The 20,765-nt window shown below is 41.4% G+C and overlaps 1 protein-coding gene across 5 annotated transcripts in view; it reads right to left on the minus strand.

Moving 5' to 3' along the window:
- arid4a (AT rich interactive domain 4A (RBP1-like)) overlaps positions 1 to 20,765 on the minus strand; it is a 119,501-nt gene that overhangs the window by 84,488 nt on the left and 14,248 nt on the right. For all 5 annotated transcript variants that reach the window (XM_041214294.1, XM_041214296.1, XM_041214298.1 and 2 more), the window contains exons 3-4: positions 4,949 to 5,059; positions 4,759 to 4,824 (exon numbers count right to left, since the gene is read on the minus strand). In XM_041214294.1, coding sequence (XP_041070228.1) covers positions 4,759 to 4,824; positions 4,949 to 5,059 — 177 coding nt within the window. The remainder of the gene's footprint in view (positions 1 to 4,758; positions 4,825 to 4,948; positions 5,060 to 20,765) is intronic.

Raw genomic sequence — 20,765 nt, forward strand, 5'->3', positions numbered from 1 at the left:
ATGTTCGCTGATGACTGCACAATGTTCAGCCCCATTCATGACTCCTCAGATACTGAAACAGTCCTTGTCCAAATGCAATATTTCCAAATGCAGTATCTAGGCTTGGGCTGACAAGTGGCAAGAAACATTTGTGCCACACAAGTGCAAGGCAATGACCATCTCCAACAAGAGAGAATCTAACCATTGCCCCTTGATATTCAATGGCATTACCATCACTGAATTCCTCCACTAATAACATCCTGGAGGTTACCCTTGCCCAGAAACTGAAGTGGGCTAGCCATATAAATCTGTGGCTGCAAGAGCAGGTCATTGGCTAGGAATCCTGCAGTGGGTAATGCACCTCCTGACTCCCCAAAGCTTGTCCACCATCTACAAGGCACAGTCAAGTTTATGAAGGAATACTCTCCACTTGCCTGGATGACTGCAGTTCCAAGAAGCTTGACACCGTCCAGGACAAAGCAGCCCACTTGATTGGCACCCCATCCACAAACATTTACTGCCTCTACCATCAACGCACAGTAACAGCAGTGTACACCATCTACAAGATGCACTGCAGGAATTCACCAAGGCTCCTTAGACAGCACCTTCCAAACCCACGACCACAACCATCTAGAAGGACAAAGCCAGCAGACATCACCACCTGGAAGATCCCCTCCAAGCCACGTACCATCTCAACTTGGAAATACATGGCCGTTCCTTCAATGTCACTGGGTCAAGATCCTGGAACTCCCTCCCTAACAGCGCTGTGGATGTACCTAGACCACATGGACTGCAGAGGTTCAAGAAGGCAGCTCACTTTCTCAAGAGCAATTAGGGATGGGCAATAAATGCTGGCCTAGCCAGCGACACCCACATCCCATGAACGAATAAAAATCCCACGCCCTGGGAAAACCAAATATAAAATTTAGTAGGTAGAAAAGATTCCTCATCCGATATGCAACCACTATGATCTGCTTTCTCAGCATTGTTCAAAGACCCCATTTTAAATAGGCAACCAGTTATTTTATAAATGCATATCACTATTTGTCTCACATAATGCAAGTCTGATCAAGAACAGGTCGCACAGTGCACTGTAACCTCTCCAGTCTGGAAATCCAAAATCTGGAAACAGAAGTTGTCTGGTATTTTTATTTAGCTGAGGGGTTTGCAGAGATAGCTTTTGGGGTCTCAAGCTCCCCCTTTTCCGAGGCAGAAATAGTGACCATGGAGGAAAAATAACCAGTCCGGAGGCTCTGGTGGGACAGCCATTGACCCACTGGATCAATGTTACCAAAAGCAAGGGGTGGATGGTGAGCCCCAAGTGCTCTTTGACCTTAGAAAACACTATAAATAGCAAGTGATGAGAGGGCCCAGGATATTTGTACGCCAACTTGGTGCAAGCAGAGGCAGGAAAGTGTAACTCAGGGACTGACTGATATGTCCAGAGAGTGGGAAAAACTGAGAGGTCGTGCAGCTAAGCCAGGAAGACTTGGTGGCTTCAAACTTTGCTATATTTCTTCTCCTGTCTGTGTGGTGTACACATTCCTTACCCCAAGCTGGCAATTCTGTTTCAAAAGTATTGACACTTGTCTGTGTGTATATTTAAGTGAGAGAGAGAAAATAGGAAAATAGTTTGGAAAGCAGCAGTATAGAGGGTACGGATTAGTTAAGGACCTCAGATAAATGCAAAAGTCTTCAAATGTATACAGCAAGTCCCAGTTTTAAGTTGCCCCATTTTAAGTTGCTCTGCTTTAACGTCAATTAACTAATAGTATTTGCGTTTCATGTCGGAAGCTTCGTTTTAACCTAGTTTCCTGCCAGGTCTGACATAGGGTTGCATGAGCTGATCGACACCATTTTTTGTGCAGAGGTTGAGTAGGTTGGGCTTGTACTCACTGATGTTTAGAAGAATGAGAGGCGACCTTACTGAAACATATAAGATTCTTAGGGGGCTTGACAGGGTAGAAGCTGAGAGGTTGTTTCCACTTGTGGGAGAGTCTATGAGCAGAAGGCATAATCTGAGTAAGGGGGTGCCCATTTAAAACAGAGATGAGGAAGAATTTCTTCTCTCAGAAGGTAGTCAATCTGTTGGATTCTTTACCGCAGAAGACTGTACAGCTGGGTCATTAAGTATATTCAAGGCTGAGATAGACAGATTTTTAATCAGTAAGGGAATCAAGGGTTATGGGGAAAAGGCAAGAAAGTGGAGTTGAGGATTATCAGGTCAGCCATGATCTCATTGAATGGTGGAGCAGACTTGATGGGCCAAAATACCTACTTTTGCTCCTACATCTTATGGTCTTATGGCCTTATAGCCTCTCCTGCTCCCTGACCCTCCTGGTCACCACCGACCTTCCCTCTCACCGACCCACCAAGTCGCTGCCGACCTTTCTTCTCACAACCTTCCTTCTTACTGACCCTTCTGGTCAATGCCCATCTTCCCCTCATCGACCCTTGTGGTTACTGTCGACCTTTCCTTCTGCTGACACTCCCTCTTGTTGACCTTCCCTCTTGGCAACCTTCTCTCTCACCAACCCTTCCAATTGCTGCCGACCTTTTCTCTCACCCACACACCCTCTTGCCAACCTTACCTCTCGCCCACCCTTCCAGTCACTGACAACATTCCTTCTCGCTAACCATCCCAGACGCTGCCAACCTTCCCTCTCACTGACCCTTCCAGTCACTGCCGAGCTTCCTTCTTGCTGATCTTCTCTCTCGCTGAACCTCCCAATTGCTGCCGACCTTGCCTCTCGCTGTACCTCCCTGTCGCTGCTGACCCTTGCTCTTGCTGATCCTTCCGGTCATTGCCAACCTTCCCTCTCAATGATCCTCCCTCTTGTCCCCCTTTTAAGCTTGCAGCTTACCGCTGCAATCCAGCAACTCGAAACTGTTCTTCCTGCCTCTTGCCAGTCACCTCGCAAGACCTCATACACAAAAAGGGTTCAGGGGAGGAAAGCAGTTTGCAGGAGCAGCACCAAGGTGGGGGAGGGTGTCTAAGCAAAAGGGAGGGTCGGCGAGCACAATCGGCGATGACTAAGAGGGCCGTCAAGCCGGAGGATTGGGGAATGGGAGTGGCAGCAAGCCAGAGGGTCAGGGAGCAGGAGGGGCAACAAACTGAAGAGGCAGTAAGACAAGGGGTGGGATCGCCGATCAGGAGAGAGGCAGGGAGTCGGAGGGTCGGCAAGCTGGAGGTGAGTACCAAGAGTCAGAATACTTTTTATATTTTGAAATTTATCTTACTTCAAACGTTATTTCATTTATTTTTCGTTATTCATTCACGGGATGTGGGTTTCGCTGGCTGGGCCAGCACATATTGCTCATCCCTAGTTGCCCTTTAGAAGGTGGTGGCGAGCTGCCTTCTTGAACCACTGCAGTCCATGTGGTGTAGGTACACCCACAGTGCTGTTCGGAAGGGAGTTCCGGGGTTTTGACCCAGCAACAGTGAAGGTAAGGCAATATATTTCCAAGTCAGGATGGTGAGTGACTTGGAAGGGAACTTCCAGATGGTGGCGTTCCCATTATCTGCTGCCCATGCCCTTCTAGGATGTAGTGGTCATGGGTTTGGAAGATGCTGTCTGAAGAGCCTTGGTGAATTCCTGCAGCACATCTTTTTTATCATTCATTCATGGTGTGTGGGCGTCCCTCGCTAGGCCAGCATTTATTACCCATCCCTTATTGCCTTTGTTCATTGCTGTGGGTCTGGAGTCACACGTAGGCAAGACCAGGTAAGGACAGCAGATCTCCTTCCCACAAGGACAATGGTGAACCAGTTGGGTGTTTACAAAATCGAAAATGGTTTCACGGTCACCATTAGGCTTTTAATTCCAGATTTTTATTGAATTCAAATTCCAACATCTGCCATGGTGGGATTCAAAGCCCGGTCCCCAAAGCGTTACCCTGGGTCTCTGGATTACTAGTCCAGTGACAATACCACTATACCATCACCTCCCCCAAAGGTGATATACACTGCTGCTACTGTGCGTCAGTGGTGGAGGGAGTTTGTGGATGTGAAGTTAGAACTATGGGAATTTTGCAATCAAAAGTATTTCAACTTACAGGGTATAATGTTTTCATGTTTTTTTCTGATGAGGAAAGTCCTACAGAACCTAGCTACAGCTTTTACATTGGTTATAATGGAAAAATCTAATTCACTTATTGTTATTTCATTTAAGGTTGTACTTTTCAAGAATGCAGCTACAATGTTAAGCGAGCACTTACTGTTCTATGAATGCATTGGGATTTACAAGCCTTAAAAAGCATTTATAAAGAGGTGTATTGCTTAACTGTTGAAGATGCTAAATTTTAGTCTGGAACCGACTGCATCAGCCCACATTTTCAAATGAATGGATTTGAAAATGTGCACTTCGATGTCTTAACACTAATTTTAACCATATTTTATGTCTCAGATACTTACTTATATCTGATTCACACACTTGTAGTTAGGCATTCTAACGTTATTCTATAATCCAGAGAATTCTGAAATCCAGACATGCCTTGGTCTTAAGCATTCTGGGCTGAAGAGGTATTAAACAACTTGTACTTCTTAAATCTAACATTATACATGGGGAAATTGAGACTAAGTGGAGATTGGTGATGTGATAGGAGAGCAGGACTTAACAGTAGTGGCAATTTTGCATGAGTTGTAGTTTATATAAGGTAAATCTTGAGAGACTGGCAAAGAAAGCGCAGAGAAAGTCTGATGATGGGTTCATTTCTGCACCAATGTAAGCTTTAACTTGGAGGAATTCAAGCAGAACATCAGTGAAAAGTCATACATACCCTTAATGGGCCTTTCACTTGGTCATCCTGGACAACTTGTGTAGAACTGTCATGCTTAAAGATCACCTAGATAATATGACATAACAAAAGTGTACTTAGCATACTGAAACCTCCCCTCAACAAAATATTATAGTAAGAGAAAAGTGGCTGAATAAAGGAATGGATTTCTGATGAACAGCAAGGAACATACCTTAACCTTTACCAGTCGCTTCACGGTCTTAATCTTTGCCTCACAGAAGGCACCACGGTACTTGGCACTGACATCTGTCCCCACTGTGAGATAGGCAGGCTCATCAGCTGCCTGTAAATTATAAAAACAATCAATCACAAGTCATAAATTAAAGTAAAGCAGATCCATTAAAGAGTAATGTGGAAAATCCAAAATTGGCCCAAATATGGAATTCTAGAATAAAATTAAAGCAAAAAGTCACATTTGACTCGAAACATCAACTCTGTTTCTCTTGCCACGGATGCTGCCGGACCTGCTGAGTCATTCCAGAACTTGTTTTTATTATGGAATTCAAGAATATGGTTTCCACTGACAATTCCATTGGTCAATGCATTGATAAATGGGAGCCTGCGATGTAGAAAGATCCTAGGTCTAATCTTTGCTGCTAACTAAACCAACAGGAAGGAGGGCAATAATTGCTTTCAATGCTTCCAGGCTTGAACCAGGAAGCGGGAGGAAGAAAATGCACAGTTCCTACTATGTCGCTGAAAAATAAAAATGTGCCTTCAGCTTCCTATAATATATAAGTGGAAAAAATTCCTAACTGCTATTTGCAATACTTGAAAACAGAATTTGTGATCCCCATCTGACAGAAACATAATCTGCTGCTGTCAGTCTAGTTTTAGGGCACTTTAAAACTCTCTACTATTGGAATACAAATTCATGACTTTGTCCTTTGGCAACCCCATTTCCAGGCTGAATGAACAACAATTAGATGACGTTTACAGCATCCAAACAAGATTTCCCTGGTTTAAACAGAATACAGTGAAATCGCAGTGAGTCAAACTCAGATGAGACGAAATTCCAGTTATGTCAAAGTCGTGAATCATTCCCAACAGCAGAATAGCAAATCCCATAAAACAATGCCCATGACGAGCCAAAGTTCCACACAGGTAACTCTGGGCTACCTGAAATTGTCTACGCTTGACATATGATGTCGCTAACCAGAGTGGAGTTAGACCACACAAAAGTGCGAAACCATGGGGCCCCAAAGAGGCTGATGACCCTTAAAAGTCCAGTGAATGCCTGCCCACTCACCTTCCTGTCTCCCTAGCCAATGCCGCAAAGGCCGTAGAGATACTGCGGGATTTCATAGCATAAGAACATTGAAAAGTTGTTTGACTACATTGACGACATGGTGGACTGTATCGAGCACGAGAAGACAGCACGCTGAACAGAAGAAAGTGACAGAGGTTTTTCCGGAGCTAACGAATGGCAATTTTCAATGCAAACCTCGGCCCTTTACTATGTCGGGTCATTGTAAGGTGTGAACAAATTGAATAAAGACTTTTTCACACACATTTACTGCTTTACTGTTTCTCGTTTGGATTTGAATCTGTTGCTTTAGACAGAGACCGCATTTGTAGGCATATCAGGTTACAAAGAGACGCATTCATGTGGGCATGGGGCCTCCTCAGCTATCATGAATCTCTGCTTAACACTAATTTGGAGGCAGTTCCCCTGGGATTTGACCCATTGAGATTTTACTCTAGTAATATTGTATGGCAGTCGAACATAAGCCACTTTCTGGAACTCAGGCACATCATGTCATGCAGCCAGTTTAACTACCCCCAGTTTTCGCCTTATACCAAAAGCACAACGTACTTATTTATATTTTTAAAACTAGTTCTGCCTCCTACTACCTTCATACTGTTACATAGGCTTTGCCACACCCGTAAATGGATAAAGCTAACATTCATGTCCAGGATCACACAAAAGCACAGAACCACTTGCATTAACATGATGCCTTTCACGACCAATGAACATCTCAAAGCACTTTAGGGCCAATGAATGTGGTCACTGTGGTAATGCAGGAAACACGGCAACCAATTTGCGCACAAGAAGCTCCAATAACAGCAATGTAATAATGACCAGATAATCTGTACATTGATCTGGATGCTGAGGATAACCGCCCTGCTCTTCTTCAAGACAGTGCCATGATATCTTTTATGTCCACCATTCAAGGAGAGGCAGGGACTTGGTTCCATGTCTCTTCCAAATACAACCCCTTGAACTGAATGTTAGCCTTGATTTTTGTGCTGAAGTATTGGAGCTTTACTTGAACCTGGAACTTCCTAGCTCAGAAGCAAGGGGGCTGCTCAGTGAGCCACAGCAAACAATTTATGACAGATCATGCAAGAGCTAAGAGATCCCACAACCCGTGGATCTGATCTAAGCTCTGTGGCCCTACCACATTCAGTCGTCAATGGTGGTGGACAGTTAAACAACTAGCAGGAGGGGGTGGCTCCACAAATGTCCACATCCTCAATGATGGGGGAGCTCAGCACATCAATGCAAAGGACGAGCAACCACCTTCAGCAAGAAGTGCCAAGTAGATGATCTCAGCCCCTCCACACCCCCACCAAGGTCCCCAGCATCACACTTACCAGTCTTCTGCCAATTCATTTCACTCTACGTGGTATCAAGAAATGGCTCAAGGCACTGGATACTCCCAAAGGCTACAGTCCCTGATATGATTCTGTCAATAGTACTGAAGATTGTGCTCCAGAACTAGCTGTGCCCCTTGCCAAGCTGTTCCAGTGCAGCTACAACACTGGCACCTACCTACCCAGTAACGTGGAAAATTGCCCAAGAATGTGCTGCCCACAAAAAGTAGGACAAATCCAATTCAGTCATTTACCACCCCATCAGTCTACTCTCGATCATCAGCAAAGTGATGGAAGGGGTTGTTGACAGTGCTATGAAGCGGCATTTGCCCAGCAATAACCTGCTCACTGATGCTCATTTTGGGTTCCGCCAAGGCCACTCAGCCCCTGTCATTACAGTCATGGTCCAAACATAGACAAAAGAGCTGAACTCTCGAGGTGAGTTGAGATTGACTGCCCTTGACATCAAGATAGCATTTGACAGAAGGTGGCATCAAGGAACCCTGGCAAAATTGGACTCAATGGGAATCACAGGGAAATCTCCCCAATGTGTCACAAAACCATCATATTTTTCATAATATTACTGTGGGGTACTGTAGAGTAGGCTTATGTTTGTGCATGTGCGTGGATGGTTCTGTCTGTGCGGCTGATTTTAAAAAATTAGAGACAGATAGACCGCAGGGTTGAAATTATCAACAGAGTAAGGTGTAAAAGGGCATTTGAAATGCTAATGAGTGAGCTAGGGTAAAGTCAGCAGATAGGGTGTGAATGAAAATTGCATTTTAAGATAAGTGGAGAAGTGTTTGGTTTTCAAAGAGACATGGTAGGATGTTTACAACTAACAAGACAAATAAAGCAGGTTATTACATTGATTTTTCCCAAAAGTGCCAGCCATAATGACAACATTGAAGATTTTTATATTACGGGAAAAGTAAATTCCAAAGACATGGGGTAACAATGGGATTTACAGATTAAAGAGGAAGAAATATATTTATGGAAGGATTGGAAAGCTGTGGAGGTGTGGCTGTGCAAGATCTGATAGATGCAACCAAGTGAAACAGACTTGGGGAAAAGCCTCTAGCCACTTTGCAGAAATCTGCTGTTCTAGTAAGCAAAGTTGTGTTAAAAGCCTTTGGAATTCCATTGTTGAGTGGGTGTGTGTGGTAATCTTGCTGGATTGTCTCTACAAATTTAAAATCTATTTTGGACAGTTGCCTTAAAGAGGGTGTGTAGTTGGGAGTTTGATTAACTAGCAATTTTGGGAACTGTTGTAATATTAAGTAACCATGTAATTGTAATCCTGTGTATATACTTTATTCTTTTCTTTTGTTAATAAATGTTTTAATTTACTTTTTAAAATCTAAGATGTAAGCAGATTCATTATTTCTGAATTCAGTGCACAAACCTTCTCGTAATAAATACAAATAGCCAAAACCATTATGATAGCTTGGCCAAGTTTCTCTTGTGGATTTGGTCAGCCTTGCAAATACCACCTGCCATATCTTAACAACTGTTTGGAGTCATACCTAACACAAAGGAAGATGGTTGTGGTTGTTGCAGGTCAATCATCTCAGTCCCAGGACATCATTGCAGGAGTTCCTCAGGGCAGTATCCTAGGCCCAACCATCTTCAGCTGCTTCATCAATGACCTTCCTTCCATCATAAGGTCAGAAGTAGGGGTGTTCACTGATGACTGCACAATGTTCAGAACCATTCGCAACTCCTCAGATACTGAAGCAGTCTGTGTCCGTATGAAGCAAGACCTGGACAACATTCAGGTTTGGGTTAATAAGTGGCAAGTAACATTCATGCCACACCATTGCCAGGCAATGACCATCTCCAACAAGAGAGAATCTAACCATATCCACTTGATATTCAATGGCATTACCATCGCTGAATCCCCCACAATCAACATCCTGTGGTTACCACTGCCCAGAAACTGAATTGGACCAGCCATATAAATTCTGTGACTATGAGAGCAAGTCAGAGGCTGGGAACTGTGCGGTGAGTAACTCATCTCCTGGTTCCTCAAAGCTTGTCGACCATCTACAAGGTACAAATCAGGAGGTGTGATGGAATACCCTACCACTTGCCTGGATAAATGCAGCTCCAACAACACTCAAGAAACTCAACATCAGCCAGTACATTGCAGCCCACTTGAATGGAACCCCATTCACTGCTTTACATATTCACGCCCTCCACCACCGATGCACAGTGTCAGGAGTGTGTACCATCTACAAGATACACTGCAGCAACTCACCAAGACTCCTTAGATAGTACCTTTTAAACCCGGGACCTCTACCACCTAGGTTGTCAAGTGCAGCAATTGCGTGGGAACGCCACCACCTGCAAGTTCCCTCCAAGCCACACGCCATTCTGACTTGGAACTTTATTGCCGTTCCTTCACTGTGACTGGGTCAAAATCCTGGAACTCCCTGCCTAATAGCACTGTGAATGTACCTACACCAAATGAACTACAATGGTTCAAGTAGGCGGCTAGCTGTCACCTTCTCAAGGGCAATTAGAGATGGGCAATAAATGCTGGCCTGGCTGGTGATGCCCACATCCCGCGTATGAATAAAAACAATGCAAGGAACGAGAGCTGCTGACTTCCAGAGAACCATATCTAGCATGCCTTCAGGAAAGAAGATAAAATGGGAACCGTGTCCGCTATTCGCTTTACTACACAACAGTTGTCACCTAGATAATTAAACCCTCATCATTAGGTAATCATATTTTCCTCCGACAGATAGTCTCATACCACTCTGACTTTGCATTGTTGCAGAACAGCAATTGGTCTAAGGCAAACCTTTAAAATATGCCAGATGGTCAGTTAAGCATCCAGAAGCTTTTGGGTGTCATTTTTTAAACTGTTACATGTCAAAGATCCAACTCAAGACAACAATTTGCCAACATTAAAAGTGTAACCACATCTAGATGCAAGTGAAGTAGTTTAGCAATCCTGTTCTTCATCTTTGTAATCAGCTACCTGTCTCACAAGCAGTACACATAATAGCCAACTGAAGAATTCAGCTTTTGTTTTCCAAAATATATTTAATTAAATTTGTAGTTCTGTGGAAGTTCACTTCTGTTTTGATTATCATCTTAGTATCTCCTACACACTGCAGGTCTGCAAGGAATCCTTAGGGTAGCATTTAATGTACACAATGATCATTTATAATTCTTACATAAAAGTAACAAATTTATTGTAGGAGACAAGCTAGCTCAAGTTATCTAATTATTAACTCAGTAATGTAATACTGCTTTTCTCATAAACTTCATTCTACATGAATGTAAATTCTTACGTATGGTATTTCTCTATTAGAAAGTAAAATATATCCAGCTCTCACATGACTAAATCACACAATGCAGGTTGTGACCATCCACCAAGGGAAAACACATTTGAAAAATGGAAGCGTCACCCATATTTCTCAATTCTAACAGAACACCACACTGATAGGCATTACACAGCAACACAGTTCATGGTTAAGGTGACAATGACAGCCTCATAACATTGCCCATCTAACACACTCTAGACTAAAAACATCTTACACACGTTTTACGAGGTTCTTCAAAAATTTTATTAGTGCAGTATTAAATAAATGCTTTGTAGCCAGATCGTTAAGTTTAATTTTGTCAAGTATTAGTTGATTTAGAAAAATGCCTTATCAATCGCAACTAATTTGCTGAATCCAAAGGATCCATACAGTCAGTACTTTACATCACTTCTTGGTGGAAGATGGAAATAAATACCTTGACCCATGAACACATACGATATGACAACATTTTTTTTCCAAAGATCATTTGAGTGGAATTAGATTAGCCACGATACACAAAGATTCTGAAAATGACAGGTCCAAACCTCACAAGAACATAAGAAATAGGAGCAGGAGGAGGTCAAAGAGCTCATCAAGTCTGCTCCATCATTAAGATCATGGTTGAACTTCTAAACCAACACCACGTTCCCATTCTATCCCTATATTCCTTAATTCCCCTAGTGTCCAATTACTGACCACAACAGTTCTTTAGGATAGAGAATTCCAAAGATTCACAACCACTTCAGAGAAGAAATTTTTCCTCAACTCACTCTTAAATGGCCAACATCTTATCTTGAGACTATGACCCCAAGTTCCAGACTCTCCAGTCAAGGAGTCAGCCTCTGAGAATCTACCTGTGAAGACCTCTAAGAATGTTCATATCTCTCATTCTTCTAAACTCCAGAGAATCTACTCAATCTTGTCCTCAAAGTACAGCTGTCTCACCCTGAGAATTAATCTAAAGAATCTATCTTGTACCCCCTCTAAGACAAGTATAGCCTTCTTTAGGTACGGGTTCAAAACTGTACATAGTACTCAAGATGTGATCTCACCAAAATACTCTTGCACTAAAGACAAACACACAATTTGCCTTCCTAACTACTTGCTGTGCCTACATGTTAACTTTATTTGATTTGTCTCCAAAAATGCCCAGGTCCCTACAAATACCAACATATACCAGTCTCTCACCCCTTTAAAATATATTCTGCTTTTCCATTCTACCACTCATATACCTGGATCTGAAACACACACAAGTACCATCTTATTATATGGTGAACACTTTCCTTGTACATTTAACCTACATTATAGATTGAAATTCCTTTTAGTTATGAGTGAATCAATAACTTGCATTTATTGAAGTTACATGAGGAATCCTTCGAGCGTGGAGAGATTTTGTAATTCTGTATATGACTTGGGCTTTAAAACATGAATTAGCTATGCTTGCATTCTCGTCGAGTACCAAGGCTTTGGTTGACTGCAAGCATCACCAACCAAACGCTGGTAACTGATCAAAGTGGTGAAGTCCAAGATTTCAACCTTTCACAGAAAATTTGGACAACCCTCAACCATTTGAGGGTGGACCAGGGAAAATGTGGACATTTGTTCCAAAAGTGGAATATAAGGAACAGCTCAAACTGTGACTACGGCCATCCAAGTAAGACCATCACCCACATACTGAACTTCTGCCCCGAGAGATCCATTCCTGGAAGCATCACAACCATTCACAATGCAGCAGCTGAAGCCGTTGAATGGATTGTTAACTTTGACATTGAACTATAAGCGTTTCCCCAACCATAAGAATTGCTGAATATATGCGAGAAAATTGCTTCTGCCAAAAAGTAAATGAAAACACAATTATAACAGAACTCCATCTCCTTTCTCAAAACAAATATATTCCCAATTAATAAAACAACGCACCTTCTATTCCTTAATATGTTAATTGATACATAGAAGCACTTTATGTGAAACACAATGGACATCGGCTAAAGAGAAGCAATTCTATCTTTAGTCCAGAAAGTGGCTCCCTAAACCACTCTAAAATATCCACTACCTGAACACTTCTTCAGTCAATGTTGAAAATGAGGGTTCAGATCTTCAACTCAGTGAATTGCATGCATTTTGCATGAACCATAGAGGACTAAATCAACCAGGAAGCTAACAAATCAGAAATAGCAAATACAACTTTTGCATCAAAAACTTGCCTCAGAAGTGACAGCTCACTTTAACATTGACAAGACACTAAACTATCCAAAATCTACAGCCACAAATTATTTCCCGATGTAATCAATGTTCACTCCTTCATCTAATCTATCGAGACATCTTATGTTTTATTTATTTGACACATCTAATGATTTACTTTGTCATTCCTCTACACAATTCCAATAATTCTAAATAATGATGGCTATGCCTACTTTAAAACCAGATTACACGACTGAAGACAACTACGCATCAGCAAAAACACATTTTATAACTTGTAGTAATATTTCAAAAGAAAACTAGATATAAGAACATAAGAAATAGGCGCAGGACAGGGCCATTTTTAAAAATATTCATTCATGAGATGTGGATGTTGCTGGCTAGGCCAGCATTAATTGCCCATCCCTAATCGTCCTGAGAAGGTGGTGGTGAGCTGTCTTCTTGAACTGCTGCAGTCCATGAGGAAGTTCTAGGATCTTGACCCAGTGACAATGAAGGAACAGCAATCTGCAATTTTGGCACAAGCTCCCAGATGTTATTAAGGAGAACTTCACAGGGTTGACAGAGCCCCGTTTGCCATTGTCATTTTCAGTGCCTAGATTGATGCCGGGTGGTCCATCCAGTTTCATTCCTTATCCAATTGTCTGTAGTGGTTTGATACAACTGAGTGGCTTGCTGGGCTATTTCAGAGGGAATTTCAGAGTCAGCCACATTTAGCCCCTCGACCTGCTCCTCCATTCAATAAGATCATTGTTGATCTTCTACCTGACCTCCACCTTCCCACACTACCCTTATATTCTTCAACTAAGCATCTGCAGCTCTATCGGATAGAGAATTCCAAACTTTCACAACCTCAGTGAAGAAATTTCTCATCATCTCAATCCTAAGTGGCCAGCCCCTTAGTCTGAGATTACTAGTTCTTGACTCCCCAGCCAAGGAAATCATCCTCCTAACATCTACAGTATCAAGCCTCTTAATAATTTTATATGTGCCAATGATATGACCTCTTATTCTTCTAAGCTGGAGAAAATATAGGCCTAGCCTATTCAATATCTCTTCACAGAACAATGCCCTGATCCCAGGAATCAGTATTGAACCTTTGCTGCACTCCCTTTAAAGCAAATTTATCCTTCTTTAGGTAACAATTCCAAAACTGTTCACAGCTCCAGGTGTGGTCTCAAAGCCCTCTATAATTACAGCAAGGCTTCTTTACTCTTATATTCCAAGTCTAACATATGGTTTGCCTTCCTAATTTCTTGCTGTATCACATGTTCACTTTGTGTTCAAGGACAGCCAGATCCTCTGAGTACTAACATTTCACAGATTTCACACCAAATGAAAAACATTCTACTTTTGTATTTTACTGAACAAAGTTGGCAAATTCATATTTCTCTACATTGTATTCCTTTTCTCATGTTCTCAGTTTGCAGCCTCTTTGAGTCCTCCTCACAGCTTAGTTCCCCTCTTAACTCTGTATTGTTGGCAAACTTGGATACATTGCATAAGGTTCCCTCACCTAAGTCATTGACATAGATTATGAAAAGTTGAGGCCCTAATCTTTGTGGTACTGGTTACAGCTTATCAACCCAAAAATGTCCTGTTTATTCCTACTCTGTTAACCAATCGATAATCCATGCTAATACATAAATCTCAATCCCATAAACAATAATTTTCTCCATTATCTTTTGGGTGGCATCTTACTGAATTACAACAGAAACACAAAATAGACATTTTGATGCAACAGGTTCCACCTCTGGCTAAAATTCACTCATCACAAAATATTGATCCAACAGAACTCTACTGTAAATCTTGATTAGAAACGATTAATTGTATGGCTCTGAATTTTAAATTTGTATATTTAAAAAAAAAATTCTAGAGGGGGTACAGAAGAAATTTACAAGGATATTGCCAAGAATGGAAAATTTTAGCTTTGAGGAAAGACTGGATGGGCTGGGTTTGTTTTCTTTGAAGCACAGAAGGCTAAGGGGAGATTTAATTGAGATGTATACAATTATGAGAGGGCTAGATAGAGTCGATAGGAAGGACCAATTTTTGTTACCAGGGGCATAGATTTAAAGTTAAAGAATTAGAGGGGAGTGGAGGGTAATTATTTCTTTCACCCAAAGGGTGGTGGGTGATCTGAAGTCACTGCCTGAAAGGATGGTAGAGACATTTAAAAAACACTCTTATTCGCATTTAAGATGCCATATCTACAAGGCTAAGTAAGGATCAAGAACTGGAAAATGGAATTAGGCTTGATAGCTTTTTTTCTGCTGGCACAGACATGATGAGCTGAATTGCCTCTTTCTGTGCCATATATCTATGTTGCCATGTTATGTGCTAGGTTGAGAATGCATATCATCTCATGTGCATGGCAACCCAATATATGCAAGGTTATTTAAGAAGTTATTCCGTCTTCTGATAATTCATTGAACTTTCGACAAACAACTAGGTAGTCCCAAACATTAATTCATCAATACTGCGTCAGCTTGGTGATGTTGAAGTTTATCTTTTCAGTCATTGTGAAACATTCAGTTGAGCAGTCTCCTCACAAGGAGTGAGGAAGGGGAAGAAAACTAAAAGTCAACACATGCTGCTCTTGCATGTCACTCAGGAGCAAGCTTACTCTTTTAGTTAGAGGTCAGGTTATTACAGAAGCAAAAGTAGAAAAGAAAATTTTGACAGGGAAAAGGAAAAATATTACAAATGTATTTGTGCCCAAGGGTTGCTGATCAGTCCAATTCATCAGTTTTCCCTTTTTTGGGGGTCAGGGGAAAATTAATAGGTGTAACAGTCTTCATTTCTCAACCAACAAAAACAAAGTGTTTTAGGTTTAGTGGGGGCTAATTGATAGTACAATTTTTCCAAAATGACATCTGGTAACCATTTCTGAAAAGCCACTAACACAAGTTACAAGTATATACAATAAATTATATTCAAAACAATTACATGGTTAGACTAGGGAAGCTGGAATTATTCTCAAGGTTAGATTTAAGAGAAGTGTTCAAAACTATGTTGGGTTTTGATAGGGTAGATCCAGAGAATCTGCTTCCAGTAGAGAAAGGTCCAAAGGACAAAGATTTAAGCTAATTGGCAAAAGAATCAGAGGTGAGATGAGACTTTTTTAAAAAACATACTGTAATGGTCTGGAATGTAGTTCCTGAAAAGGTGGTGGGAGCAAATGCAACAATACTTTTAAAAACAAGTGGATAAAAACATGAAGGGGGAAATTTGCAACGCTATGGGGAAGAGGGCAGGGAAACAGGACTAATTGGATAGCTCTTTCAAAGGGCAGGCACAGGAATGATGGGCTGAATAGACTCCTTCTGTGATGTATCAATCCATGATTCTATGATATATCAGTGTTTCAATCTTAAAAATTCCTTTGTGAATCAAATTGTTTAGCTAAAGTCAAGCAGATCATACAAAGAAGAGACTAGGTTTGCATTTTTGTGGTGACTTTTTTTCCACTTTTGGGTGAAAACAGGAGAAGAAAAATATCAATTACAGCTTGGTAAGGACTGAAGAAATACTTGGAAAATTTGTAAGCATTTTAGAAATAGATACAAATTCACTGACAATCTCTCACAACTATTACTAGTTACTGCAGATTTACAGAAGAATGAAGATTTCTCAATAACAGCTGCAGCCATTAGAAAGATCCATGCAACATGTTGATGGGGTTAGATGAAAAAGGATGGGAGGAGGCTGAAGTGGAGCATAAACACTGGCATAGACCTGTTGAGCCAAATGTCTGTTGCTGCACTGTAGTTACTATGCAAGCACATACATTATAACAGACTATTATGAAACCTTCACCAGAACAAGCAGCCACTTTCTCATTCTGCCTACAAATACATGAGAATATCTGTGAAGGCGAACACCCGACAAGAAAATAATTTGCCTGTCCCAATGTTAATAAAACTAGGTGGAAGGTCACAGTCTGGAAATATCAAATGTTTCTCTCTCCATGGATGCTGCCAGGCCTGGTGAGCGTGGACTGCATTTTCTGTAATTTCAGATTGCCAGCATCTTGAGTATTTTGCTTTTGTATTAATAAAACTAACTTTACTAAAGGTGAAAATATTTTTACACAAATCCATTTAATACTGTTATCGGAGATATAGGATTATAGCCAAAAAGACACTGAAGAAATCAGTGCTTTTTCACTGCCACCCAAGTGTTTAAGTTATGAGCTGATCAATGTCTTTTCAGATTTTAAATAGTTACATTGCAGTAGAAGATGCTAGAGTGCTTGCACTTGTCAATGAAATGGTAAGAAGGGCACAAATCTCAGGTAATCGCAGAGTATTCAAGGAGGTCATAAAAAAGTAATTTTTTTAACATAATGATTGATTACCATTTGGAACTCTCTGCTACAGACCATCATCAAAGCAAATGCATACATTCTTGAAAAAAGTTACTTAGATTATGGCTTTAAAGAGTGGGATATCAAAGGAGATGAGCAGAGTTAGAATAAAATAGGTGGCACATGCAGAGGAATTAATGGCCTTTTCTGCTGAAACACTTGTAATTCAGTCAAAGAAGGGAGCACAGACAGGAGTAGAGAAATAAGAGGCCAAGGGAAAGTGATAAAAAAGCATGATGCCGTCTTTCTGATGAGACATTAAACCAAGGTCCCAATGGCCTTCTGAAGTAGGCATAAAAGATCCCATGGTGCTATTTGCAGAACAGCAGGGGACTTCTACCTGGCATTTTTGCCAACATTTATTCCCAAACCAATATCAGTACAACAGATTACCTGGTCACATTTCTATGCCATTAGTGGGACTTTGCTGTACTCAAATTGGCTACTGCATTTCCTATATTAGAACAGTAACTACACTCAAACAAAACCACTTAATTATCAGTAAAGTGCTTTGAGATGTCCTGGACTCATGAAAGCCTATAACTAAACGCAAGTTCTTTCTTCCCCTTCGAAGCAAAATTTGAAGCGGTTTGTGGTTGAATATCTACCATTCCTAATCATAACAAGGCTGTGGATAAGAAAAAAAACTATAATCACACCGTAAAGTGCCTATAGATTGTACGTTTTAAATTTAATCAGTTTTTCTCGAGGGAAAAGATAGCCCAACACCTGCAGTACCCAAAGTCAGTAACATTACAGTGTAATCTTTTGACATGTACAAGACAGTAATTCAATTGAGCATGTTGGCGAAGTCAAAGTACAATCAAACTTAAGCAATTTTTACACACCAAAATGGATCATCAACAGCATTTTACAAGTATATTTTTGTTTGTACTGTAAAACTTATTTCTAAACAAATAAACTTAATTTTAGACATTATTTTATTTTGTGGCAGAAAACAGAGCAAAGTTAATCTAGCATAGCCTGGAGGATTTCAAATGTTACACCCGTTTAAAAAGGGGGAGGGATTAAAGCTAGCAATGACTGAGTAGTTAGTCCACCATCAGTGGTGGGGAGCCTTTTAGGAAGAATAGACCAAAACAAATTAACTTCATTCATCAGTCCATACCTTCTCAAATGCCAATCAGCATGGGTTTGTTAAAGGCAAATCACGTTTGACTAACTTGTTCAACTTCTTTGAAGAAGTAACGAAGAGGGTAGATGAGGGTAGTGCAGTTGATATTGTGTATGTAGGCACTCAAAAGGTGTTTGACAAAGCACCATATAACAGACTTGCTGGCAAAATTAAAGCCCATGGGATGAAAAGGACAATGAGAGCATGGACATAAAACTGGACCAAGGGACAGAAAAAAAAAGTGTGACTGGTTGCTTTTCAGGCTGAAGTACATAGTGGTGTCAACCAGGGGTCAGTATTAGGACTGTTGTTCTTTTTGAGATATATTAATAGCTGGACTTGGGATTATAGGACATAATTTCAAAGGTTGCAAATGATACAAAACTCAGAAATACACTAACACTAAGGAGCATAATGAGAGATTTGAGGAGAATAGAGAAAAATTGGTAATGTGTAGGGACATGGCAGATGAAATTTAATGCAGAAATGCATGAAGTGCTACATTTTGCTTGAAAAAAATTGAGAAGAGGCAATGTGAACTAATTGGTACAATTTTAAATGGGGCGCAACAGTGCAGAGACTTGGGGTGTATGAAGGTGGCAGGGCAAGCTGAGAAGACATTTTTAAAAATGCACTTGGAATCCTCGACTTTATTAACAGTGGAGTAGAGTACAAACCTTATAAAAACACAGGTTAGGCCATAGGTAGACTATTATGTTCAATTCTGGGCACCACATTTTAGGAAGGATGTCAAGGCTCCAGCTCATCAACTCTGAGCTGAAGTTTTTTTTATTCTTTCATGGGATGTGGGCATTGTTGGCAAGGCCAGCATTACTTGCCCATCCCTAATTGCCTTTGAGAAAGTCATGGTGAGCCGCCATCTTGAACCGCTGCAGTCCACGTGGTGTAGGTACTCCCATAGTGCTGGGCGGAAGGGAGTTCCAGGATTTTGACCCAGTGACAGTGAAGGAACAGTGATATAGTTCCAAGTCAGGATGGTGCGTGACTTGGAGGGGAACTTGCAGGTGTAGTGTTCGCATGCTTCTGCTGTCCTTGTCTTTCCAGATGGCAGCGGTCATGGGTTTGGGATGTTTTTCAAAGGTGCCTTGGTGAGTTATGCAGTGCATCTTGTAGATGGTACACTGCTGCCACTGTGCGTCGGTGGTGGGGGAGTGAATGTTGAAGGCGGGGAATTGGGTGCCAATCAAGCGGGCAGCTTTGTCTTGGATGGTGTTGAGCTTCCTGAATGTTGTTGGAGTTGCACTCATCCAGGCAAGTGGATTGCATTCTATCAAACTCCTGGCTTGTGCCTCGTAGATGGAGGACAGGCTTTAGGGAGTCAGGGGGCAAGTTACTTGCCACAGAATTCCCAGCCTCTGACCTGCTCTTGTAACCACAATGTTTACACAGCTGGTCCAATTCAGTTTCTAGTCAATTGTAACCACCAGGGGTTTGATAGTCGAGAATTCAGCATTGGTAATGCCATTATACTTCAGGGGGAAACGGTCGGATTCTCTGTTGTTAGAGATGGTCATTGTTTGGCACTTGTGTGGCACAAATGTAACTTACCATTTATCAGCCCAAGCCTGAATGTTCTCCAGGTCTTGCTACTCTTGTACACAGACTTCTTTAGTATCTGAGGAGTCACAAATGGTGCTGAACATTCATCAGCCAAAATCCCGACTTCTGACCTTATGAAGGAGGGAAGGTCATTCATAATACAACTGAAGATGGTTGAGCCCAGGACACCACCCTAAGGAACTCTTGTCCCAGAGCTGAGATGACTGACCTCCAATAACAATCTTCCTTAGTGCAAGGTATGACTCCAACCACTGGAGAATTTTCCCCAAGTCTCATTGACTCCAGTTTTGCTAGGACTCCTTGATGCTACACTTGGGTCAAACGCTATCTTGCTGTTAAAGGTAGTCGCTCGCACCTCACCTCCTGAGTTCAGCTCTTTTGTCCGGGTTTGGACCAAAGCTTCCTCAAACTGCAGATATTTACTGCCGATCTGGTTGCTGTGGATCACACTGTCCACATGCTACAGCTGCAACACATAACCTGCTCTGCCACCTTTATTGTGTTATATAAAGCTAATTAGATTTCAAATTTATAAATATCACTTAATTGTTACCTGTAGTTTACCAACTACCTTAACTAGTTAAGCTATAAAATTTAACACAGTACTTACATCTCCTCAGTATCAGTTTAAACTACTGCCCCTGTTCAGAGGGATAAAATCTTAAAACTCAGTGATCAATCTCCTACCTGCTCACTTAATTAAGCTTTGAACACTCATCAGCTTCTGGAGGCTGAAAAAGAGAAAGAAAAAGCAGTGCCTCCTTCTCCCTCTGCATCAAATTCCCCAGTAAGC

The sequence above is a fragment of the Carcharodon carcharias genome, chromosome 20 (genome assembly GCF_017639515.1).
Source record: "Carcharodon carcharias isolate sCarCar2 chromosome 20, sCarCar2.pri, whole genome shotgun sequence".
NCBI lineage: Eukaryota > Metazoa > Chordata > Chondrichthyes > Lamniformes > Lamnidae > Carcharodon > Carcharodon carcharias.